General features: G+C 40.6%; 1 protein-coding gene across 3 annotated transcripts; it reads left to right on the top strand.

Moving 5' to 3' along the window:
• The first annotated feature begins 6,845 nt into the window (after positions 1–6,845).
• RAB5A (RAB5A, member RAS oncogene family) lies at positions 6,846–27,380 on the top strand. 3 transcript variants are annotated; one of them, XM_006268487.4, is made up of 6 exons: positions 6,846–7,027; positions 14,963–15,224; positions 19,150–19,301; positions 19,971–20,093; positions 20,899–20,992; positions 25,907–27,380. In XM_006268487.4, the coding sequence occupies exons 2-6, from the start codon at positions 15,062–15,064 to the stop codon at positions 26,020–26,022; spliced, it is 648 nt and encodes a 215-aa protein (XP_006268549.2). In that variant the 5' UTR covers positions 6,846–7,027; positions 14,963–15,061; the 3' UTR covers positions 26,023–27,380. The 3 variants fall into 3 exon arrangements, with proteins under 3 accessions (XP_006268549.2, XP_019353606.1, XP_019353605.1); XM_019498061.2 differs by lacking the exon at positions 6,846–7,027 and adding an exon at positions 7,469–7,567; XM_019498060.2 differs by lacking the exon at positions 6,846–7,027 and adding an exon at positions 13,676–14,147.
• The last annotated feature ends 1 nt before the right edge of the window (position 27,381 follows it).

Genomic DNA, 27,381 nt, shown 5'->3' with positions numbered 1-27,381 from the left:
TGAAGCTGTTTTGATCCAAGTTAGGTATCTCACAGGTTTTATGTGGAAACTCTGAAACATACAGCAGTGCCCCAGAATGATCAAGAGTTTCTAGCTGAATGATAGGGCAGTTGGGAATTTGGGAATAAGTCAAGTTTGTGCACAACTGAAATTAGGAATGTGACCATGAGCTGATCAGGGCTGCACCAGCTCACAGGAGTAAAATCTCTCTTTAGTTGTCTAAACTGGAGAAGATGCCCTGCATTTTGACAATTATGTTTTTGAGGGGCAGGGTACTACAGACCATCTCTTTCTAGCCACAGCTGGTCCCTCCTCTTCTAAACTTTTGGGCAAGGAGAGTGCAAGATAAAGATGAGTATGGTAAAAGGTAAAGGAAAAGTAATTTCAGTAATGAAACAAGGCAATATAGCAGGAAGCAAGAGACTAAAGATAAGGAGAGAGAGGAAAGGGGGAAAATAGTGAAAAGAAAGGATGACTGAAAGGATGGAGAGAGAGAGTGAGAGAAAATAGTACAAGATTTCATTTTGTGACGTTCCTCATGTCACGGGTCAGTGTTTTATATTGTTGTGCTAGGAAACTGAGAGATAACTAAAGTGCTGGAAAGAAATTCAGTGTGGGAGGGAACTATAAGCCTCAGGGAAAAAAGGTCTGGAATTTCAGGTTATACAGTGTCTCTGTGATACCATACTAGAAATAGGAATGATTTGCAAATCACTTGGGTGGACACATCAGGAAACTAGGGCTGTACTGTAACCCGATAAACTGGAAAGCTAATCCTTTTACTTAATACAGGAAATAAAAGGCATAGAAAGGTCTAATTAAGGACCCACAAAAGGAAAGGTTTAAATAAAGGTAACTTATTTACAGAAAAATATTGCAATAATATTCCTGTTCTAGGTTAACATATTCCTTATGCTTGACTTTTATTTTTCCCATAGTAGTGGAAATAATAGTTAACCTCTCTTTCCTTTTAATCCTCCAAATGTCTGACTGCCACTATGTGAGCAGAAGATATAACTAGACAAAGGCATAGATTATCTTTATCCTCAGTAATACTAGACATCTCTTTGATGTGAAAGGATCAGAGAAATAAAAAAACTGGAAGATTTGGTGGCAATATAAGCAAACTTAAATTAGAGTCAAGAACTAATGCCAAGCATTTGTTGAGTCAAATTGACTTCAATGGCAATGTATTGTCTCTTATAACTAGAAAACGAGATTCTATAAGTTTTATCTTGGGGGGGGGGGGGGGGGAAGAAGTTCCTTTTTCCAGGAGGCTCCTTCAGGCTAAAACTGCCCTTAACAAGTATTTGGAATTTGAAAATTACTGGTGTATTTTAATGCCTCATAGTTTGGTGCCTGTCTCTATCTTGCATAGGCTAAAATCAAGGAAGTGATACTGACCAAAATCCTGCATTTCACTTCCCTGATCAAGCCTGAGGGCTGTGTTCTGCAGCACAGCTCTCACTCTAACCAAGGTGCTGGAATAAATGTGATTCAAATGCTTGATACGTTTGCAACTTTCTAAAGCTGCCTGAAGGCTAAAGTGTTTTATTTGAAATACGAGTCACTTGGGAGCTCTGGTGTGCCAACAAGCAGAGCAATTTGTATAAAAAGTGATGTGGTATGTGCTACTTTGAAATTTTACTCCTGTCTAAAAAGTATGCCGATATTTGACAGAGCCCCTTCTGACTTCTGTTTTATTAATGGGCCCATTTGTGCTACTCTTAAGGGGCATTAACCCAGCTGTTAGGATCTTATACAATGGCTGTTCTCTTCCATTAAATATCTTTATTTAATAATACTGATGATTAAGCAAAATAAAACAGGCATAAACTGGGAAGTGGCTAAGCTCCTTGCCTTGAGCAAGAGATATATAGAGAAAAGTATGTAAATGAGACAGAAAAGGGAAGAATTAAAGGAGACAGACAAATGGAATAAATAGAGAAAATGAAAACAAAAATTGGGCAGAATAAGAGAAGTTCTCACAAAAGTCACTTCTCTTTTACTGTAAGAGAGGCTCTAAGGGAAGAAAGGGAGGAAAAGTAGACAAAATAAGCTTACGCTCTGGAAGGAAATGTTTAACTACTGTAAATAGAAAAACTTTGTCGGTGGTGCTCAAATATTTGCTTCTGCAGACAAGATGAGTGGTGGAGGGTCACCTGCAGGCTGGATTCCACACTCTCTGATCCAGACCTGTACCACCCCGATCCAGACTCCTGCCCATGTGCTGCTCTGATCTGGACCTGTACCACCCTGATCCAGACTCATGCCTGGTGATTAGGCTACATGCTCCCTGATCTAGTCCTGTGCCACCAAATCTAGACACCACCCTGATCTAGACCCATGCCTCACAATCTGGCCACATGCTGCCCGATCCAGCCCTGTGCCACTAGGATCTGTTCCACCCTGATCTGAACCTGAGCTGGATCTAACCCCATTCTGCCTGATCCAGATCCAGCCACCCCTGATACAACACTCCCTCCCCCCACCCACCTCCCACCCCCCAAACGGTCCTTTTGCACAGCCATGTTATCTGACTCATGGTGCTCCCTACTGGAAATTTAGCAAAAGGGGAGTGGCAATTCATGCTCCTCCACTACTGTTCCTCCAGTACTAAATTTCCAGATCCTTTGGGATCTGTTTCACAGACCAAGGGTCCTGCACTAAATAAAACCATGACCCCTTTGAAATTTTCCAATTACCTTAATTGGCCTAAGATTTCATCTACTATATTTAATTGAGATCTGGAAAAGGTTGGCAGTGCTGAACAGCATTATTATCTGATGGTTCAGCAGTAACCTAAGTAAAATAAACAGGTGATCTCAGTCCCTTTCCTGAGTAAATTGCTACAAGAAAAACCAATACATGGGTTATATTAAAAGGAGTGTTGCCTGCAAGTCAAAGGAAGTGATTCTTACACTTTAATCATCACTCCCTTGGAGTATTGGGGGACACCACACTTCAAGAAAAGTGCAGACAAACTGGAATGACTCCAGTAGACAGCAACAAAAATGGTTAGAGGTCTGGGAGGCATAACTGACAAAAAGCGTTTAGAGAAACCAAAACTATTTTGTCTGGAGATGAGAAGTAAATAGCAAAGTCCCTATGGACTTAAATTTTATTCCATATCTGGATCCCAAGCTTCCCAAAGTTAGATGGACTTTTAAGTACTAACATCCTCTAAAATCAATGTGTAAACTTAGTGCCTTATTCAGCTTTTCTGAGCAAGTTCAGGGACTTCTGTGACATGCATACAGTAAGTTTGTATTCAGGCACTCATTCAGTATGGAAGAGGCATTTTGTCACATTTATTTTCATAGAAATGTTCATAGAAATTTTATATTTTTTGCGCTAAATAAAAATCACAATGTACGGTAACATTGCAAACCTCCATTTTTTGTTTCTTTCTAAGGTGTTCTCCAATTGTAGTCCCTAGTACTGGGAAGTCAGAAGACCACCAGAAGCCCTACAAGTACTTTGCAGTGCTCGTGAATCTTATTCTCGACTCTATATTATAGAGCCTTTGAATGCTAAGAAGAACCATAAGCAAATTAAAATTTGATGTGACTGGAGCAGAATGTGGGGACAAACGGGTGAGGAAAGACTGTACAACTCTGAAACGGGACATTTAACTGCTGCCCAAAATAGCTGAAAGGGATACAGGACATAAAGTTAGTATGTGGTAGTTATCTGTACGATCATTTTTTAAGTCTGTATAAATTATGAATTTCTAACATAAGACGCTGCTGTTTCAACAATTACGTTACGAAGTCCACTTTCACATAACTTCTAAGTTTGCCATAAGGGTTTTCTTTCATTCCTTTAATAAACCTGAACTTTGGTGATCTTGAATATGTTCTTAAATCTTTTTCAGAGTTTGGGACAGATCCTTATTTCCTGTATAATTCAGCCAGCAGTACTGTGGTATACAAATGGGTAGGAAAGAGGAGAGATGTGATATAAATGCTGACAAGTTTATCTCCCAATCATCCCTTAGAAGAGTGGGTAATTTACCTCTGATATGCATAAAATCTAGTGTTTTTAACTAAGAAAGAGAACTAGTATTCTTCTTGGCAACTGTTGATCCTTTGCATCATGGTGTATGCACAAGAGGTCTATGCAACCATCACACCAAGAACTTCAGCATGTAGGCCTAAGCAAGAGTATGGAGGAGTGGATGCTGCCCTAGACCTACCATCCCCCCTTTTAGACTATTGAGACAGAGTCCAAAGGCCAGACATTCAGTCCCTCAATGGTTATAATTTTTTCCAGAAAGCAACAGATTAAAGCTGCTGCTGATTGCCTAATGTCTCAGCAAGGGCATGTTACCGTCATGATGATGTTCCTTAGCCTTTCTCCAACCAAGAAGTACCCACAGTACTAATACTACTGATTTGTATATATGAATACTCCAGTAGCAGCATGAAATAATCTTGCACTGATTAAACAGCTAAATGACCTATTAGATAAACACACTGCAATCATGTTAAATATCTAGTCAGACTTCCTGCACAGTATAGGCTGTCGGGCCTCCCCGAATTAATTCTTCAGGTCTGAAAAATGTGGTTGAACAGGAGGTTCTTTCAGGAAAACACAGAATCTTGATTTAAAAATGTCCAGTGATGGAGAATTTCCCACAACCCTTGCTAAATTGTTCCAATGATTAATTATCCTCAGGGTTTAAAAAAAAAAGAAAAAAAGGTGAGGGTGCTTTATTCCTCATTCCAAATTTCAGCCACTGGATGTTCACTAGCTGGAAGAGTCACCTGTTATCAAATATGTTTACCATCCCTTAATCTTCCCCGTCACAAGGTCAGTAGCCTGAGGTCCTTGAGTCTTTCACAATAAGGTGGTTTTTAATACAATACGGCATTCTCCTGGGTCTTTTCTAAAACCTTTCCAATTCCCAGCTGCAACGGTCCAGAAATTACACAGAGATTTCTTGGGCCCCCTCTACACCTTACATGTATTACACAATAACTGCACAATTGAATTAGACCTGCTACTAGGGGTGTGCGAAATGGGCCCTATTTGATTTGGATTTGGCCCCAATCACGGACAGTGATTCAATTAATTGATTTGGATCACTGTTCCCGATTCAATTTGGTCAAATCTAAATCTGAAGATTCGATGCTGATTCAAAGAACCAGGGATGGGGACATAGACACAGCTTTAAATGTTTTTTCTACATGCCTCAAGGTTCCAGGCATGGCTTATGAACACTGCGATGCTGGGGCAGATGAAGTGTCCCACAGGAGCATGGGCCCCCCCTCCCACGCATGCTCAGTGGCAAACCCAGAAGTGGACCGGAAATACTTCTGATCCACTTCCAGGTCCGCTGGGGAGCACACGGGGGGGGGGGGGGGGGGGGGCCGCACCTCCCAGCTCGGCAATTAGTCACGGGGGGTACCTTGGGTGCCCCCCCAGACCCAGGAGGCACCAGTCACCAAGCCGGGGGGCTTGGGGGGTGCCCCAGCTTGCTCCCTGGCAGACCCAGAAGTGCTTCTGCTCCACTTCCGGGTCTGCTGCCAAGCGCGCTGGGGAGCCCCCCAAACTCCTGTGGGATGCGCCCCAGCATCGCAGCCACCTGGTACCATTTAAAGCTGTGTCTATGTCTGAATCTCCAACTCTTTCAGAATCTCTCCAAATTCATTTGGAGGGCTCTGATTCAATTTGGAGAGATTAAAGGGTCTCCTGATTTGATTTGGATTTGGAGATTCGGCCACCGAATCAGGCCGAATCTCCGCTGAATTGAATCAGGGACTGAAGCTTTGCACAGCCCTACCAGCTACAAAGTAACCCGCATGCCATAAAAAGGCCCATCCAAGTATAAAGTTAGAGCTGGAAAATATGTGATAACTTTACAGCTGGTTTCTCTCCAGCTTTAACTAGCCCGTGCAGTAACCACTGGCAATAAGGCATGACTGGATTGGATTTTTTTTTTTAATTTTTTGTGTTCCAAGCCAAATTAAGTCCAAATCCATGAGTCAGTCCAGAACAGTAAGTGGCCCTACAACTGTCAAACATCCTCCATCTGCACCATATATTTCCAAAGTCTTTTGGCAGGCATTCTACATGCAGGCACAGGCCTAAAGGCTTAGGGTTCAGATACCCCCAAGTTTTGCCTGCTGTCAGCCATATGGCCATAGAAGCAAGCTAGGGAGGAGCTTCCCATTTCCATTAGGTGAGCTTTAAGCACCAGCACCTCCGTAGGTACCAAACCACGCCATAACAGTTATCCCTGGGAACGCTTAAGATAAAACTGCCTTCATGAACCCAGATACATGGTGTTTCCCCTGCCAGGCTGGATCCCACAACCCGCTGCGCACGTACCATAAGTCACTAGCCTGCCCAGGGAGCCGGGATGGAGTCCAACTAGGCTTCCAGTGCCCCAGCTCCCCCGCGAAGCACGCTTGGCAGGCAGAAGCTTGCCCGCCCCTAGCCCGACTCCGCACGCAACCCAAAAGCAGCCTACAAAACCCCGCCCCCGCCTCGCGCGGCACTGCCAAGGTCCCTGTAACAGCACATCGGCCGCTGAGAGGTCCTGCTCGCGGCTGCCGCTGGCCACGTGATTACCCAACCCCCACTAGCCACCCCCTGGCGAGGTGCCCCGTCCCATAATCCCCCTCCTGCGGCCAGCGAGGGCAGGGGCGATGCTGTCTCCGCGTCCAGCTCAGGCCCTCTCTTCTTGCCACCAGCGCCCGCCGCGGGGCGGGGCGGGGCAGAGGCGGTCACGTGATCATCCCTACTCCAGCCAGTTCTGGGCGCTCCCGGAAGCGAATGGAATGCCATGGGACGTGACGTGGCGGAGGTGGCGGAAGTGCGTGGTTGTGTTTTGGTCCGGCCGGAGGAGGCGGAAGTTGGCGGCGGCCGCGGCCCGGGCAGACGCGGCAGCGCCCCCGCCCCGCCCCTCCCCCCTGCCCCGAGGAGGAGCCGCCGCCCGCCGCAAGCCACACACGGACACTGTCGCCGCCGCCGCGCACCTTGGACACTCCAGCGCAGTGCGGCTGCCTGGCTGCGCCAGGTGAGCAGGTGGCGGGTGGGGACGGGGACAGGGCCGGGGGTGCTCCCCTCCCTGCCTCCCCGTCGCGGGCCCGGCAGCGAATCCTGTGGTGGGGGGCAGGGGAGAGGCGGCCTCAAAATGGCGCCCCCGGTTCTCCCACTTCCCCTTATTCCTGCCCCGGGGAGCGGGGGGGTCATCTCCTGCTTCTTCCCGCCCCCCCCCCCCTTTCCTGGGGCGGGGGAGGCTGCAGGGCAGGGTGTGTCGAGCCGGGGCCTCTCTGACCCGCTGCCGGGCCGGGGGCAACGCGGGGAAGGCCGATGCTTTGCGCGGGCGCACGTTTGAGAGGCTCGGGAAGGTGCTGGAGGCCTCGCGGGCTCCCACCCACGTCAGCTTGGGAAGAGAGTTTGGGGGGTGGGGAAGCAGGGTGCAGGCTACAGGGCTTCACAAGCAGCCTGTCTCCAGGAGCAGGGAGCTTGTAGGAGACGGTCCTGACTGGCAGGAAAGCAGGAGCCCAGCACTGCAGGAGGCCCAGACAGCCTGCCCTCCCTCTGCTGTGTGAAGGTGAGGGAATGGGACCAGCCATGAGGAGTACATTAATCCCCCCACGCACACAGCAATGGCCCTGGAAGCAGGGCAGAAGTATCACATCCCTTGGTGGTTGACTTGTATGGGAACAGGAGTGTTTTACTCTGCTACAAAGCTAAAGGCATTTTACACTGCACCTAAGTCTGTAATGTGAATGGGGCAGAAGACATTTGTATGTGTTTACACTGACTTGGGTCAAGTGAGTAAGTGCTGTGGCACCTATTGGCATGGTCTCTAAATTGTTTAATTATCACACAGGAAACTTGTTTCAAAATAATTGGTAAAATAATATGCATCATGCTCTGCATTCATGTATATGTTTATTATCTTAAATTGGAGGAATGTAAGCTTCATGGTCTCATGTTGATTCACTTGTTTGGCATTTTTATCTAACTACTTTACTGTGCAATATTGGTTGGTTTATAAATGATGAGTAAGACACTCGCACACATAGTGTGGCCATAGTTTTGTTGATATACCTAAAACTGTTCTTCAAGAGCTGTGTATAGTGTAAATATTATAGACAGTGTCCCTTGTTAAATTGTAAACACAATTAATTACTTGTAAGATATCAGTTACCACTGGACTTAGACTTGTCAGTATAGGTAAATTATATCCAAACTTATTATGAGACTTTGTCACACAAATGTAAAGCTTATCTGGAAGTCAGTTTGTGTTTAGTGAGAATTATTGACTAATTAAAGTTTACTGTCTCTTTGACATCTGGATAATTGACCTGTATTTCTTTTAAATAAGCTAGCTATATAATGGGAAATTAATTTCATTCTTGGTGAAATTAGAATATTGTATCATGTAAATGAGATCTTGTTCCTTCATTCACCAGTGTATCTGCAGTCTCCTTCATGATGTGTAAATATTTTTAATTTTATTTGGCAATTGAGCTTACCAGTGCTTACACATGAGTGACTAGACTCCCGAGTTGTCCACTGAGTTTCACTAACCTCAGAGGTATGAAGTCAAATACGGCGTTGGGCATTGGCAGCATTGAGGTTGTAGGCTGAATTTTCTCAAATGCAAAAGATTTAATGTGGTATGCTTTGGGCCATTTACAGAAAAAGCTGTGAAACTTTTTTTCGTAGTAGTTGATGCTATGTCTTGGCTTATTTTTACACTTTTTTTTCATGTTTGTTTATGTAATGGATGCAATGAATGCAATGTTTTAGAAGACAAAGCAGTATATGTTAAACCTGGTATTAATGGAGAATGTGTGTGGGGCGGGGGAACACAGGAGCTGACAAGTTACCTGATGGAATTAACAGAAGTACTAACTGAATGGATACCTGAACTTTGTCCCTCATACTGATACAAGTTGCTATCACATAGCACATCCTGGAAAACAATGTTGTTGCCACAATGCCTAGGAAGCCTTGTCATGGAACAGGACCCCACCTTTAGTTTGGGACCCTTCTTATGTAGCATCAAAAGATAGTGGTCTCTGCGTATCAGTTCTGGTTGGAGTTTTCAGTATTTTCTACTGCCTTTTTATTTATTTGGAGTAAAAAGATAAAAAAAGTACTTCAAGGTACAGGTGACCCAGATGAACAGCTTATGTACATATATGTGTGTATATATGCATTCCTCAGGAGAAGAGAATACTTTCAGAGTATAAATTAGTTTTTTTCTTATGTATAATAAGTATACATAAAAAATACAGTATCTTTTTAAGACTTCTATTTAAAAGCTTTACTTGAAGGCTAAACTGTAGCTGTGGAACTTCAACACAGAGCAAAGTTTTGTAACCCATTTAAGACTACCTAAAATTCAAGTAAAAACCGTAATGTCAAAACAAGTTTTTAAGTATCTAACTCTTGCCTTTTATAAACAAGATGAAAATTTACATTTTGTGTATTCAGTGCAGTTAATCCAGTACTCTTGCCTCTGTCGTCATCTTTGGTTCCCAAGGCTAGTTGTTGTAGCGATGGTGGTAAGGAAGTGGTAACAAGTGCAGGCTGAGTCTCAGGGTAGACTGCAGTGTATGAGAAGGGAAGGCTTGTTAATCCCTCTTCAGACCATTTCTTTGGCATGTAGTGCTTAAAGAGAGTTGGTAGACTATTTTCAGGGTGCATATCAAGGTAATTACAGTATGATTGTCTTTCAGACAGGAAAAGTCCATATTGAAGTGTGAAAACTGTCCTTTAAAAGGAATGCCAAGAGTTGGATCCGTTCCTTAGCGGTAAACAAGGCAATGTAAGAATCTAAGACACTTCCTGTGGCTTCAGAAAATGAGGGTCCCCATCTGTATAGGCATAGGAGTGACGACTTTCTTCTGACACTTGAAAAACAGCCAAGCCTGTATTTGAATATCTGAGTTTTCAGGCTGAGAGGAGATTTGCTAGGAGAAGCTACTCTTTATTGAAAAGTAGGTGGCATGAGTGTAGTGAGTTTTATATTATGATAATAGTTTTCAAACCTTTTAGCCATGTACCCTTTTACCTGCAAAACAGTGTTACTTGATCCCCAACACCCAACAACTCAGCATGTTCAGCAGTGATCACGGTGCAATGAGTAACAGCATTCTTATGCACTGGTAGTCAGCACTTAGCAGCTCCAACATTATTAAAAGTAGGCACATATGCCTGGGCAAAGCACCCCATACACCAGTTTGAAAAAATACAATTATATAAAAACAAAGGGGATAGAAGTGACTGTGACAACTATAGAGCTATCTCCTTGTTGAACATCATTGGAAAAATTGTCACTCACATCATGCTCCCTAGTCCGCAATCTGTAGGTTAAAAGAACCTATCCTGAAAATCACTAAAGTTTTTGCTCGGGGCTCACCGCCATTGATATTATATTTTCACTCGAGCAACTGCAGGAGAAATATAGAGAAAAACAAATACCACAGTACATAGCCTTCATAAATCTCATGAAGGGCTTCAGAACGGGGCTGTCCCCCCAAACTGTTGAACATCATTTGCTCCTTAGATCAAGGTGTGAATGAAGGCAACTGTAGTGTATGAAAACAAAGAATCAAATGCCTTTGACATCAATATGGGGGTGAAATATAGCCCCATGTTTTTTAACATCTTTTAATTCCTGCTGCTTCATGCATTCAAGGACAGCAGCAATGGCATTTATCTTTGAACCAGACTAAATGGAGGCTTGTTCAACATCGTAAGCTCTAGAGCAAAACCAAGGTGAGAGAACTGGTTCTGAGAGATTTCCTGTTTGTGGATGATGTGGTCTTGGTTGCCCACAGTGAATCTTCCTTGCAAGATCTCTTGGTCAGATCACAGGAGCTTTGGGATGGCAGTTAGTCTCAAGAGGACTGTGATCATGTACCAAGGGGGTGGGGGGTGAAAGAGCCAATACCTGACATCACTGGTGTCATCCCTGCTTTATGGTTCAGAAATTTGGACTACATATGCTAGGCATATCAAGAGACTAAACGATTTCCACATAAGATGTCTGTATAAGATCCTGAAAATAAAGTGGGAAGACAAATACCAAACACAGAGGTATTGAAGCATGCAGGACTGACACACTTAGAAACCACTGTCAAGAAGAGGAGGTTGCAATGAATTGGCCATGTCAGGAGCATGGGAGAAGACGGTATCCCCAAGAATATTTTGTATAGTGAGATTCGAGATGGCTCCAGAAAGCAGGGTCACCCTCTATGGTTGTACCACGATGTGTGCAAAAATTATATTAAGTTGTTCAACATCAGTGTAGAAAGCTGGGAGGACCGTGCAGTATCCCATCTGATCTTGAGCAAACATTTGGCACTGGGTGAAGCTCAACCTGAAGCAGCTCTGATGCAAAGTGGGAAAGAAGAAAACAGCATGCTGTAAATTTGAACTCCAACTCAGACAACATATAGATCTGTGAAACTTGCAACAAGCCGTGTTGCTCTCAAATAGGGCTTGTCAGCCACAAACTAATTCATCAGGAATCTGATTAGACCTCTTATGTGTACACCATGATCTAGAGCAGTGCTTCTCAAAGTGGTGGTCCGCGGACTGGTGCTGGTCCGCGAGCCACCGGTCACTGGTCCGCAGCGAGTTGCCAGGAAAGAAAGAAATATATTTTCAGAAGCATAACATTAATATGTCATAGCACCACAGTTCATACGTTCCAACACTCCAACTGACATCACGTCGTGTGAGGTGAGGAAAGAGAAAGAAACAGCCGGTCGCGCATTTGTGTAGCGCTGTTACACGCAGTTGCTGCCACCAGCTGAACCGGGCACCAGTCCCTGGCCTGCTAGAAAAAAAATTCCTGGTCCGCCACATCAGATAGTTTGAGAAGCAGTGATCTAGAGGACTGGCGGTTGCCTACTTGTGGTGTTGCCTGCTTCAAACTCTGATCTAGTTTTTATCTTCATGTTTTTCAGTAGGAAAACTTGGACTCTGGTAATGACAGTCACTACTATTCTGTAAGTGAAATGACATAGATTCTTAGAGGCTGTGAATTTCCATTTTGAAACACCTAGGGAGTAACATCTGAATCCTTTTTTGCATGTAAGCTTATAGAGCACCACCTTTGTGGATGACTCAAAGTGTGTGAGAAGGATGGTGAGCAAGGCTCTAGTGCTGAAATAAAGGGATGTGGAATTGTCATTTTGTTAGCTGACTTCCTCACAGGAAGTCCCAAAGGCTCTTAAATAATAACCTTTTGCATTCAAGTACAGAATTTAGCCTTTATTTGAACCAACACTAGCACTACAAAATTGAGAAAAAGAGGGGATCGAGTTTTGGGAGTTGTTTTTGTTTGTTTGTTGCACCATATTTTGTGATTAATTGATTGAACAAACTGGAGTGTACTACAACAGAAAGAGCAGTTTATTTAAATAGTCCTTAAGGCAGACTTTTGTTGTTGTTCGTTTTTGCTTTTCATAAAACAGGCAAAAAATAATGTATATTTTATCCCTCTAATTTAAGAAAGAGAACCAGAGATTGCATTTGGTAGCTGCACCCAGTGACTTCACTTATTTCATAGTTTGCTGCTGTGCATCACTCTGTGGTCTAATTAGGGAGAAATTTAAATACGTTGTCTTATTCATCCATTGTTATATGAATCGCTTCACGATCTTCCCAGAAACATTATTTACAAATCATGCTCTCTCTGATATGCAGGTCATAACTATTTAATTTTTCAAATGACTTTAAGGAGAAAAATCCTTCAGTTGAGTTGAAATAACTGTTCACTTTTGTATCATTTTAAACATTTTATCTTCAAGGACCTTTCAAACTGATAACATGCACTACAAAATTCCTAATCTGAATATATGTTGCGGTACATAGTAAATACTGATATCATTTAGCTTGAAAGAAATATTTGCAGTCTGAATTACTTTTCCAGCAATAGAATTTGGCCGTCCCAGTGTTGGATTCCTTTCTTTTTGAGAATTTTGTAAGTGTGAGAGAAGTAAATTAATTATTGTTGAGTTGTTGTAATAGAGTCCTATCAATTCAGACATACATAGTTGGTAAATTTGTATCTTGATTGACACTACAGTGTAGGTTTGTTTGTGAGGGATTAGATTGGTTTTCTGGAGAATGCTTGGTATGCCCTGTTAGGCAGGTGCAGTCATTGGAGAGGGAGCAATATTATGCGAAAATGACAGCCCCCAGAACAGTTTCATAAAGCTTGGTAGGCTATTTGAAGTGGAGTGAGGGGTCAGTGTGTGTCCTGTTGTAGAATCTGGGGCCCTTTGGCCCTGGTAGAAGTGGCCAGTGGTGTCAAAGAGTGCAAGTGAGGGCTGTGCCGACACAACCCCCACTTGTACTGCAGCCACCAGTCCCATCAATGCCATAGGCCAAATGTGGCCTGGGAAGGAGTCTTGCAATCTGGATCCAGCCCGGGACACAGGGTGAGTATGAAACATTGAGTATGCCTTCTATGAAGCAGCTAATGCCTATTAAAGCTACACAGTCTGTTGTCTTTGTGCTAGGATTTTAAAATGCTAGTACTAAAAAAGAGCATACTTCTCTGGCAGACTGGAGTGAACACCATTTGCCTGTTTCTAATGAGTAGTTTGTATTCCCTTCTAGAGGGGGATAAGGACAAGGTAGCTTGACTTAATGTTATCCCATTTTTTCACATGGCAGCTTCTGTCTGAAAAAGGGCTATTTAACATAAGCCATTCAAGTAGCAAAGAAAATTAATCTGTCTTCAAATCTTTCCCTCCCCCTACATGAAAAAAAATTGGAAGTGAAACTAGTTCTTACAAAATCTCTGGAGCCTTAAGGGCTCCTTCATCAGGAAATCAAATGAAGCACTTGCACAGACTGCGAACTTCTCCACACTGGTGCACTAATGTTGAATCTTTTCAGAAAAGATAACTTTCAGGTAGATACGGGTTAGTCTAGTCTCTCACTACTTGGCTTTTGGCCTGCTATCAGGTAATACTAGCAAAGGTTCCAGTTCTGGTTTGAATGACCTGAACACCTATCTGTTGGGACCTAGATTAGGATGCCAGTTCCTTATGTAAGTTACCAGACAGCTCTCAAATGATGATGATTTGGGGTTCCTTCTGACCTAGGCTGGATGGAAACAACTGACCCAGAAGTGGGACTCTTGTCTTTCTGAGGTGTGTATTTTAATATTAAAAGCTGCTCTTTGTTTTCTAAAATGAGGCGAGCCTGACTGAGTTTCAAATGCATGTTTTATTTTGTGTCTTATTTTTAAGAAATGTCAACTTGTAGAGGTGAATTGTGAGGAAGCTACACAGTGTTCATCCCATTGGATATGCTGGTATAATAGAGCTTTCTAGTTATTCTTCATCCTGATTAAATCTGTACGTCTTATTTTCTCCTTACTTAATGCTGACTTTTGAGCAGTCAAGAATTACTTGACATCAGCAAAATAATGAAAAAGGAACTTGGATTGTAAGTAAGAATTCTTAGCTCAGCAGGAAGTAAAGCAAAAACATGTAGGTCTGAACCCATTGCTCCTCTACACTTAATTTTAGCCTTGGTTCATAGCAGAATGATACATGTCATTTGAACTGAAGTCTGATAATGAACACCAAAAATGCAGGGTAATAAGCCAAGCCGTTTAGAAGTGCTTGTACTTTACACGTACAAGTTTGAAGTTGCCAAGCTTAAAAAAAATAAAAGAAAATGCTCATCGTCTTAAAATGGCACCTCTTTAAGGTAACTCAGGTTAACATCCAAAATCACTGTCTGTTTTTATGGTTATTGCCATGGATTTTAAAATAGTACTTCAGAAAAATACCATATGTATGTTGGTAGAACTTAATTGCTGACTGACTTCACTCAATATAGTGAAGATGACTTTGTTCTGGGAAATTTTAGACCATTTACTGATTATATAAATTTAGTTCTGATATCTGCAGTTTGTGTGTGTGGTCTGTAATCAATTTGTCTTGCCTTTTGCCTGTAGAAACCGCTACTGCTACAACCAGAAAAATCACTGAGGCTTGCATCCCGGACTATTTTCCTTTGAAGAAGTTGAAACAAGGGACTCCTTTCTAATTTGGTCATGGCTAATAGAGGAGCAACAAGGCCCAATGGGCCAAATGCTGCAAATAAAATATGCCAGTTCAAGCTAGTACTACTGGGAGAGTCTGCAGTTGGCAAATCAAGTTTGGTGCTCCGTTTTGTAAAGGGCCAGTTTCACGAGTTTCAAGAGAGTACTATTGGAGGTGAGAAATAATGTTTCTCTTTCATTTGTGTAATGAGTTTGTATTATCTGTGCCAGTGAGTCCGAAGTATAATATAATGACTCAATTTGGGTTGTTGGCAGAACCTTTGTTTCAAATGGGGAACCCCTTCCTACCCATTACCCAATAGGAGATGGCAGCAATTTGATATGTACGTTTTGAATCACTCAGAATAATCAAAACTTGAATTTTTGTTAGATACTTATGAACCCAACTGAAAATAAAACTACCTCAGCGATTCCAGAGGCTTCGTGCATAATATTGAGCTGCTTAACATGAACAATTTTGGTTGCAGTAGAGCAAAACTTAAAATATTGAAAAAAAAACATTTACCATTTAAGCAGTCTGACTTTTATTTGTGAGTTGGAAAGATTTACCATTTATCTGTACTTTTCTCTGTAGCTTAGCAACTGCAAGATTTGGTTCTGCTCTCACCTCATATAGGCAAAGCAGACTCATTGGTTTCTAGATGAAGAAACAGTCTTTATAATTTATACCTTGCCTTCTACTTTAGTTGTCAAAATTTAATATTTATTTATTCCCATTAAACAGTTTCCTACCCCATCTATGTGAAGAGAAGCTGCTTATGTTCCCTACATTTAACTTATTTGACTAAATCTGACTAATTTACAAGATATGGATGGTGGTTTTGGATAATCATTTATTGGAATAGTAGACTCACGAAAATTATGCACTTAGATCCTAGAGACCAGTGGTAGTTTTTTGGTATCCCCTGCCTCTGCTACTTTAGTGAGCCCAATATCCATTGTGGTATTTACGTCAATCAGTTATTGGGCTTCACATACTCATTTAAACATGAGTTGAAGTTAAAGACTGACAAAGGTGACAAAAATAAGGACATTCCAAGTTAAATCTCTTAACATCAGTTTATTGCCTTGTATGTAGTTGCAGTGGATTCTGTGGGTATATAAAACACTACTTTGTTCCTGTGACTGTTGATAGAAGGGGGTTGATCATATTCTGTTCTAGTATTGTATCTTCTTAATGCAGTGCATTTCTGATGCTAGGTACCTTTTATATTTGCTGCCATGAAAAGTTGTATACAAAACTAACTGGTTTTCGATAACATTTAAAAAAGTCCCCAAGACAATTGCGTGTAAGTAAATTGCTAGCACCTTTTCCATAAATGAAAAATAAAGCAAAACAGTACTGTGTGATGCAGCAAGTTCATTACTCTGTAAAATGAATTCTGTAGTTACGGGGTTTTTTTCCCATTTACCCAGGTTGGCTCTAATTTTACCTGTCTAAAAAAGTAAAATACTACTTGAAAATGCTCATTGGTATTATGAGCAAGCTGCAGAAGTACAGCTGATATGTTTACAATATGCAAATTTATAGATATTAACTTGTGCCTCTTTTCTGAGTTTAAATAGAGAAGGAAAAATGCATATTGCATAGTTCATCCAGCAAAGTAACTCAGTGCAAAAGTGTCTAGGTTCAAAAAACACATTTCATTTGGAGAAAATAATCTGGAACTGTGTGACCTTTATTCATTTAAATAAGTTTTCACTTTCCGAGTATACAAAATGGCTTTTGAACAGAGGGTAGCCTTGTGAATTTGAATAATGGGACTTCTCAAGAAAATGCATTTAGGCATATTGAAAGTTTGTGCTTCTGTGTGTCTGAGATGTAGGTTTGAAAAGAACTTCAGTGCTTCTGTGCTACCGGTTGGTGGAGCAAGGCTCTTGAGTTGTTTTAACAGATGATTATCCTGTTAAGGTTAACAGGAGATTAACAAATGAACAAGATAGTTTAATTAATTTTGGTCTCAAAGTAGGAAAATGCTCATCTCTTCCAGGCAGACTTATGAAAACTTGGAAACCTTTTTTATGATGTAGAATCATGGTAGGCTACCTCTTTCTAGTTGCAGTTACCAGCTACACCTAGGGTCAGAGATGACTGAGCACTAAGACCCCTCTGCAGCCAGTGTTTCATCCCATGGCAGCACCTGCAGTTGAAACTCCCTACTCCTGAAGCCCTGTGTCAGTGGGCCAGATCCAGTGGCTGCACAGGCTATAGGTTGCTGACCCGTGGTGTAGAGGACAGTGCTTTAGTATCATTAGATGGCAAAGGAAAGAAAAATGCTTGTTCTTGTACTGTTAGCTGGTATTCTGGTTCATTAACTATTAGGCAGCAACACATTTTTTCAGAAGTCATACCTATAACTGCAGACTCTGCCAATTTTACTTCTTGCTTCCTGCAAAGCAGATAGAATCTTCCCCTGAACTGATTAGGAAAGCAAGAGCTGTGTTTTCAAGAATCCTGGCAGGGAGCACGCAGCTAAAGCTGACAGTAGGTTGTTAGCATTTTGGGGTGTGGAGAACTACAAAGATGAGTCTTTTGTGTCAATATTTGGAGGTTTAGTGGTGAGGCCAAGTACTATTCAGCAGTTGGACTCTCCTTTGTATTTCAGCAAGGAACATGCAGAAAAGTATGCTAAGCGAAGTATTTTAGAGAGATTATCCATTCTCTTTTCTAAGTGCCATTTTCGGTCATAGAGTGGCAAAACTGCATCAAGCAGTATTTGTCACTTTCTCACAGGTTTATTTAAACTGCAGCATTTTTCTACTGATCATCAGGGGATCTGCAAATTTGGAATCTAGTTTAGACTAGAATCTAATTTATACAACATAAAATCAAGGCAAGTCTCATGTCAGTCTGACAATATTTTCTATTAAAATCAAAGAAAAGACTAAAAGAACACTGAACGCAAACCAAAAGGTTAAAAGAATGATGCACAGTAAATGTCAATCTAAATCTGATAGTGTGAGGTGTCCTTGCCTGAGGCTTTGAAGATTACATTTATGTGGTAAGCTTGCCATATCAGGGGACCAGTGCCCTCAAGCATGCGTTATTGCTCTGCGTGGATTGCTTCTGAAACCAGAAGTTCAGATGCATCTGCAGTGTTGTGGCTACGCTGCTTCTGGTATAGGAGCAGTACAGCATGGAGTGGTATGGCATGCTTTAGGGTGCTGCTATAAGGTACAGTAAATTTACTGTGTTACAGGTTACTTAAGAAACCTGCAGGGCTATAAATTATTCTCTAGTCAATCCCTCTTGTTAATATGAATTTGTAATTATTCTTGCCCTTTTCTAACTCTTTCATATGATTAAGAATAAACTTCTTACTATATGTGATTCTTTGGAAGTTTTTATTCATAACATCTTTAATAGAGTCTTCCAGAATGGCAACAATTCTGGAGGGAGAGAGGTTTGGTATACCAGTATCTTACATTTCAACAATAGTTGAATAGTTTCTTTTAATGCTGGAGACTGTGTAGATGACACCATGGTGGTTCAGAGGCTGTACTTTTGTAAATGATTTTTTATGAATTATGAAATTAGTTAAATGCTTACAAAGAGTCCTGATACTTCTGTTTCTAAGTCTCAGTTGTGCAAAACCAAATCTCATTGTTTTCCACACTATTCTCAGAATTGAAGCTATACCTGTTATTTCTACTGAAATGACAAAACTATTCAGTATTTTGGAAGGACTGAACTGATGGCCTACTGCATGATGGGATATCCTTAGTATTAGTCTTTCATGCCTTTTAATCCATCTGGATGAAACACTTCTGAAAGGTAGAGAGCTGATTAGTGGCAAATCAGCCTCAGTACTATAAAACTAAACATTCTTCCTTAACCACTTTTTCCTTTTCCTTTCTTAACCTTAATCATTACTGAGAGAGAAGACAGAGTATCTAAGTAATTCCATTCTGCCTGTTGGAGCTGAATAGCTGTTACAAGTATTCTCTCCCAAATGTTATTTTTATTATCAGATGAGTTGCTGTGCTGAGGGAACATGTTTGTTACAGTGTGCATATAATATGAATGTTTAATGCAAGGTTGATTAAACTTTTGGTTTCAACTTCTTTATCTCTTGTAGCTGCTTTTCTAACCCAGACTGTATGTCTTGATGACACAACAGTAAAATTTGAAATTTGGGATACAGCCGGTCAAGAACGATATCACAGTTTAGCACCAATGTACTACAGAGGAGCACAAGCAGCAATAGTTGTATATGACATTACAAATGAGGTAAGTGCAGTTTGAAGAGTCAATCAAGAGACCTGGGATTTTCTTCCTGTTTCACTAATTTATGTGAATGTGGACAGATGGGTGATGTCAGTTATAGCTGTAGAGCTCAGTGTCATTTCTCAAGTGTAATAGGTGCCATGTGTAACAACAGTATATAAAGATGCGAAGTTCAAAATTTGCACAAAACAATTTAAAGGTAAATCTTTAGGTTTTCGCTCAGACTAAACAATGTTATCAATAAGAATTTCCCCAAGCAAGACTGGATCTAATAAATAGAGCAAGTAAGCATTTCAGAATTTAGCCTCTAGTCCAGCATTGGGAATTAGGAATTATTTTTTAAGAGGTGTTCAGAACAGTTTGTCAATAATTTGGTGGTCTCAGGGAAGAGGATAGTTAAACATTCTCTTTTGGTTCTTTCCCTGTCCTTACTCTGCGCACTTGTGAGTTTTATGTTAGTTTTTTGGTTATATGGTTTCAGCTAAGCACCTTTGGGAATTAAGGTAGGAATGTTTTGTTTAAAGGGCATGATTTAGCTTGTGGCTTTGGACAGTGTGCATATAGTAAACATTAATAGGCCTTTTGTCCAAAGAACAAATATTGTATATTGGGATAACGGGTAACTACAGAAGGGCAATAAAACTGAGTTATGTTATTTTAAATCATTAACAGGAATCATTTGCAAGAGCGAAGAATTGGGTCAAAGAATTGCAGCGGCAAGCAAGTCCTAATATTGTAATAGCTTTAGCAGGAAATAAAGCTGACCTAGCTAACAAAAGAGCTGTGGATTTCCAGGTAGGTTGTCCATGTACTTGTTTACAAAATTAGTATTTTGTTGTACTGCTAGACAGCTTAATATTACTTCTGAGAAGGCTATTAGCTTTAAATTACTTAAGCTAATCCTTTGTTTTAGCGTTTTGTTCATAAATACAAACTATGACATGTTTCATTTATTCTATAAATTAATTCAATGAGAAGGTTTTTTTTATATAATTGTGATATATAGTGACAGCTATCACCCAAAAAAGTGGCTTTTCTAATTAACCATTCCTCAAGAAATAGTTTAATTTCTTTCAGAGATTCTGTATAGTATAGTGTGACGTGTATTTAAGTCTTTTATTAAATCAAATTTGTACTCTTTGAAATTGTTTCTTCAGTGTTCAGCAGGAATACCTTTGGTATGTTAAAGATGTTATAAAGGCAAGCCATTTTCTGAGTGTGTCTGTTGCCAAAATAATCAGTTCTTCATAGGACATGATGCAAAGCTTACCAGTATTTTTATCTTGTTCAGATTATCTGAATCAAATTATTTTGGTCAGACTAGACCTTTAGTTTCAGTTGGCTTTTTAATGGATTTAAAGAGAGAGCCTCTCTCTGAGCAAACCAGTGGCAGAATATTATTTCAGATTTGCTTATGATCTCCTCTGCTGATTATTTGCTTGCACACCCTATAATTTTGGTGTTGCTAGTGATCTTTCCTTCTTTCATAATTTTGTCTGCAAATCTGTCTGAAATACCTTGGATGTGATAAGACCAGCACATAAACTAAATTGCAGAATTAAAAAAATCATGTATTCCTGTTTTAATATGTAACTTTCAGGAAGCACAGGCTTATGCAGATGACAACAGCTTATTGTTCATGGAGACATCTGCTAAAACATCTATGAATGTAAATGAAATATTCATGGCAATTGGTAAGTAATAAGACTATTACCCAGCTCTTTTCTTCTTGTTACTTGAATTGTCTCCCCCTCTGTGGCTCTCAGCTTCACTGGGAACTTGTGTTACAGCTCTTTTTTTTTAATCTAAAATTGGACAAACTTATTGGGAGCACAGATGTACGGACTTCATCTTTTGCACCAAAAATTACCCCATTACCACTCTCAGAATAAGAATTCCTGTATCACTTCTGAACCCAGGAGTTGTACATAGCAACCTTAACTTGTTACCATTGTGTAACTATTCTGGTTCAAGTCTGTTTTAAGATTACAACAAAATGAGTAAAAATACAAAATGTACTATATATTGAAAGAGCTCTTTCTTATGGTCACATGGATAGAAAATACTTTGACTTCCTTCTAAAAGCAAGTCGTCTTGCAAGGATTTTTTCTTTAAAATGAGTCAAATGGTCTTGAGTTTTTGAAAGAACACTGACAAACCCTTTACAATTGAGATACGTGGGGCTGGAAACGTGACTTCTGATGTTTGTACAGAGATTAAAATACGTTGAGCTTTACTAGAGGCAAATAGTAGTACTAAATGAGGCTGGGAATGTTGACTTTCCACTGAAAGGAGGATGTATCCATGTTGAATAAAAAGTGGAAAGACCATGTTTGATTTAAAAGCAGATTGTTTAAAAACAACTTAAAATACTAGTAGTCTCCCAGAAACTTCTGGGGCCCTCTGAAAGTAAAAGTCACAATTGTTATTCTAGTCATAAACCTAATTTGATTTTTTTTTTTTTTATAATGGAATAATTACAGAATTGAAATGGAATACAAACAGGATTGGTTCAGATGGTGTAGCTTTAGCTGCCTCGGACCTTAATCTGTATATACAAGGGCTTAGTCCTTCTGTCAGTGTGCCCATCTGTCTTTAACGCTCTTGGGGGGGCACGGCTCCTGCCAGTGCTGTGTCAAGAATGCCTGTCAAGGATGATGGGCAGGGATGGAGTGCGACCAGCCCATGCCACCGTATCCTCCAAGGAGCAGGGGAGGAGTGGGGAAGTTTGCACACGGTGGCTTCCGCTGCCCCGCACTGCCATCGCTCCACATCTGGCCATGTACAAGTTTCCTCTCCGCCATCCCTCCCAGCTTCTGGGAAGCAGGGGAAGTGGAGGTAGCGCCAGATGCAGAGTGACGGCAGCACGGGGTGGTGGTGGTGGTGGCGGCCGTATGCAAGTTTTTCCCCCCCTCCCCCGGCCTCCTGGGAGGCGGCTCTGCAGGGTGGTGGTGCTCCACTCTCTCCCCTCTAGCCCCCGGTCATTCTTGGTGAGCAATTTGCTAGTCAAAATATAAAATTACTGCCATACTGAATGTCTGACTAATTGTTTGTACAAAGGTAAATACATAAGGGTACACATTAGTGTTATATCTCCATCATATTCTTCATGCACTAATCTCATGAAACTCTTAAATACCTGAAAACTCTCAAATATACGTTCTATTCACAGCAGTGAAATTTACATCCATCGTTGCGGATTGGCGTTAGTGAAACCGAAAGCAAAAAAAAAAGCAAGCGTGATTACTTAAACATTCAAAATTGCTAAATCTGTGTTTAAAGCCCAGCAATAGTCCTGCTGTGAAATACTAATAAAAAATATCAAGTAGCTATATTGATGTGACAGTTCTGCATTTCTTACTACAATAAGCTCAGATTGGGCACGTCTACACAAGATGCTGACTGCACGGTAGTATTAGGCTACTGTGCAGTGGTGTCACAAAGATGTTTGCCAGTGATACTGTGCAGTAACTCTGCTTATTGTACATTTTATTTAGTACTTGTTACTGCACATTTATTTAGTACTTGTATAAACTACTGTGCAGTAGCATCTCCTGTAGAGGCACTCAATGTCTAGTTTTAAATATCATGGTTTCTCATAAATAGCAACATAGCTATTTCTTGTATATTAAAGTCAAATGTTCTTAATTTTGTGTTATCTTCTCCTTTCTGTTTAACAGAAACAGGTGCACAGGTGATCTAGAACATACTCAGCTATAGTAAATAATGTATAAAAATTTGCCAGGGCTTATACTTACAGATGGTTTATCATTTAATGTGCGTTATTTCACAGTAATTAAAGGTCTTACATATCTATGAGGTGAAAATATAATCTACAGCTTCATGATAAATATTTGAAACAACCCTAAATTTGTTGCAGAAATGCCAAGTCGCAGCCCTAGTTAATTTTTTAAAATAAATTTTAATGACATGCTCTTAAATACAGGCTCTCCCTGTATTTAATGTAAATGTAGCAAAATAATTTACTATTTTCCTTAGCACCCATTACTGTAATACCTGCACATAGTATCTTGGTGTTCTTGTTCATACAGACTTTCTCATATGCATTCACTTATCAAAATTCAGTCATTAAGAAGTATTCCTGAAATAGGCCAGTATATAGCTAAGACATAAAAATAAGTAGTGAGTTGGCCTCCTGTACTCATTGAATTGAGTCCTTTTGAGAACTGCATGAACATGTGTTAGTTTTTCAATTTCCCTTATTCCTCAGAATAACAAAGCGATTAAGAAATCTTTTTGGCTTAAATAAAAAAAAAAAAAGTGGGAAAAGTCACAGTCAACTGCAAAATGGCCACTTCAGACCTGCCTGGCTCTGACTAATACAAAGAGCTAGCTGCACAAAGATGCACTAAAGAAGAATATAAAAGGGAAATAACAGAAATGTAATAGGGACCTTGCAGTTACAAAGTGTGGTGGAAGGGAGATCCATTGGAGTCTCCTTGCACTGTCTTGAACAGCAAAATCCTGTAGTTCTCTTTACTAAGTTCAACTACTTACTGGTACATAGCTGTTTCTTTCTCATTTATAATGTTGTCTACTAATGCATTTGTCCATTTTTCCTTTGGGAGAAATCATGATGCTTCACCAGCCACCTTGCTGATATGTAGACATGCAAAGCAAACTGTGGGATGGAAATAGTTATCAGACCCTGGGTTAGTGCAAGAGTTTCATCAGAGAAATAATAGAAAGTTAGGGTTGGAAGGGACCTCAGGAGGTCACCTAGTCCAACCGCCTGCTCAAAGCAGACCAGGCCCAACTAGATCATCCCAGCCAAGGCTTTGTCTAGCCAGGTCTTGAAAACCTCCAAGGATGGAGCTTCCACTGCCTCTCTGAGTAACTTGTTCCAGTGTTTTACTATCCTGCTACTGTGAAAATTCTTCCTAATGTCTAACCTAAACTTCCCTTGCTGAAACTTGAAACCATTGCTCCTTGTTTTGTTATCTGCCACCACAGAACAGTGTAGCTCCATCCTCTTTTGAACCCCCATTCAGGTACTTGGAAGCTGCTATTAAATCCCCCCCTCACTCTTCTCGTCTAGACTAAATAAGCCCAGTTCCCTCAGCCTCTCCTCGGAAGTCATGTCCTTCAGCCCCTCACCATTGTTGTCACCCTCCGCTGGACTCTCTCCAGTTTGTCCACATCCTTTCAGGAGGTGGAGGGGGGGGGCGGCAAAGCTGAACACACTACTCCAGATGTGACCTCATCAGTGCTGAACAGAGAGAAATAATCACTTCCCTTGACTTACTGGCAACACACCTACCATTGTAGCCCAGGATGCCTTTAGCCTTCTTGACAACAAGGGCACACTGCTGGCTCATATTCAGCTTCTTGTCCACTGTAACCCCCAGGTCCTTTTCTGCAGAGCTGCTGCCCAGCCAGTCAGCCCCCAGCTTGTACTGGTGCATGGGATTGTTCCATCCTAAGTGCAGGACTTTGCACATGTCCTTGTTGAACCTCATGAGATTTCTTTTGGCCCAATCCACCAATTTGTCAAGGTCACTCTGAATCCTAGCCCTACCCTCCAGCATACCTGCTACTTCCCACACCCCCAGCATATATGCTAGCTCTACCCTCAACCCCCCTGTTTGGCATCATCTGCAGACTTGCTGAGGGTGCACTCTGTCATTTTCTAAATAGTTGATAAAGACATTGAACAAAACCGGCTCCAGGAAACCGCCCCAGTTTCCCATAGCAAAGCGCAAGGTTGTCCTGTAAAATCCCTTCTCCTGTTCCTCTGTATTGAGAACTGACTCCTCCAGCAGAAGACTGGTAGGAACTACTGTACAGGAAGGTGAAGAATTGTTAAGTTATTTTGGCTGCAAAATTCTCCTTTTTCAGTCCGGATTTATAGAGGCATTTACACTACCGAAGGACAAATGTCAATTAACAAACTTAAGAATACTATAAGGAATGGGCAGCTGGGGTGAGATGGGATAACTAGAACAGGAGCTAAGGGCTGCTTATTTGTGTATGCAAATGCATAGCCTGGCTAGGTGGCAGTTGGAAATGTATCAGTTCCCTTCTTTCTTTTGATAAGATCTGTGTAGTTATGGCCAGTTTCTTATATGTTGTATTCCTACCTCCTCTCACTTCCTTTATCTTACAGTTGATCACTTTTCAGAGCAGTGCTGTGTTTTTTGTTTGGAGATTGTCTAGCATACTGTGGCTTTTGTAAACAAAAGTTCTCTGGCAGCTTGTTCTGCTAGAACAAGTTCTCTGGCAGCACACACATGACCAGTCTCCATTGACTTAATTCCTTGCAGAAAAAGAGGAACACCTACATGAACCAAGCCCTTTGGTGAGGGCTAAAGTCACTAATCACTGTGATTGTTGGATGCTTTGGGCTATTTCAAAAGAGATTTTGTCACATTTGTGTAGGAAGTGATGGCTTTTAAGGTGGTCATAAGTGGTTTTAATCCTGCTCAGACATTGAAGCCTAATCATCATATGGCTTGTCGAGCTGCTATTCTGTTGGTAAATATATATTTTAGAACGAGTACACCACCTGAATATTTGTTTACTAAGTCATTTTGCAAGTCCAAGCCTGAATAATAACTTTTGCTTACTCTTTCTTGTTAATATTGTAGCTAAAAAATTGCCAAAGAATGAACCACAAAATGCAGGAGCCAACTCTGCCAGAGGAAGAGGAGTAGATCTTACTGAACCCACACAACCAACCAAGAGTCAATGTTGTAGTAACTAAACCTTCAGTTGCTTTAAACTGTCTCAAATATTCTTCTGCTTCCTAACTGTTAATAACAATGGAATTGGAGTGTTTAACCCTGTCCAATACAACTTCCAAAACAAAGAAGAGACTTATGACATAGTCAAGTTTCTAATACAGAGTTTTGTTTTGACCTTAATTTTTAACATGCATGTATCACTGGCTGTAATGTTTCAGCAATAGAGGTGGGGGAAAAGGAAGCTGAATAAACTTGTTTCAGTTGCAAGATTTTTAAAATATCACTTGCCATTAGGGATAAAGAAGAACTGCTTTTATTGACCTAATCAACTAGTTTCTCCACATCCAGGTATTGGTGGTTATTATTATATAATGAATAGAATTGGAACTCTTCAAACTTATTTGTGCTTTAAAAAAAACTTTCTAGAAACAGGGTCTAAAGTTACTTTAAGCTTATTCACAGTATTCATGCAGCCAGTTGCTTCAGTAGATATCTCCTGGTTAATTATACATTCCACGTTTTAATAATTTAACTACAAACAATACTGGCAGCATTAACAAGTCTAAGATTCTCATGCTTGCAGAAAACCAGATTTTGAGTTGTTACACTGTATGTAAATTATAGTCTATCCAGTTATTTAAAGGAAAATAGTGGTAAATCAAGTTCAACTCCATTTTTATCTGTTTAGAAGAGACAAACCAATGAATCAGCTTCACAGAACTAGGATTTTTTTCTACAAACCATAAGAGCTCTCCAAGTAAAACCAAGACAAACTAGGTGTCTGTGATTTCTTTCTTGTTTTTGATCATTGCTGGCCATTGCAGTTTGTTTTTCCCTTAAGGAAAGAAACCTAGTTGGTGCACTAACAATCATGTACATTCAACTTGATTTTAAATTTGGATATTAATGTACTGTAAATAGGGTACTCTGCATTGTAGTCTACATTTGTTTAATACTTTCTGTAATATTTAAGAGTTGCTTAAAAGTATACAAATGTACAGTTACTTAAAGCTAACGTTTTCTCCCTAATCTAAGGGGGTTCTAAGTTCTTCCTTTATGGCCAGAACAGTAATAAATGATGCTCTTGTACCTGTAACATAAGTACTGCTGTCTGTCAGTAATGAACTTTGCAACTTTTGTTTTCCAAAGTCCATTTTATTTTGATCTGTCCAGTATATTGCACTAATTCTTTTAGTTTATTTTCATTATATGAAATCTACCGTGTCAGAAGAGATAGTCTATTTAAATGTTGAACTGGTAGCAGAAACTTACCTGTGCAGATTGTAAATTTGGGCTTAGCAAGGAAAATGACAGTTCACCAGTGTTTAGTTTTATATTGAGGTGCTCAGGTTTGAATAAAGTGGTATAAAACAGGAAAG

The sequence above is a fragment of the Alligator mississippiensis genome, chromosome 5 (genome assembly GCF_030867095.1).
Source record: "Alligator mississippiensis isolate rAllMis1 chromosome 5, rAllMis1, whole genome shotgun sequence".
Classification (NCBI taxonomy): domain Eukaryota; kingdom Metazoa; phylum Chordata; order Crocodylia; family Alligatoridae; genus Alligator; species Alligator mississippiensis.
This window is presented reverse-complemented; position numbering and strand designations above follow the sequence as displayed.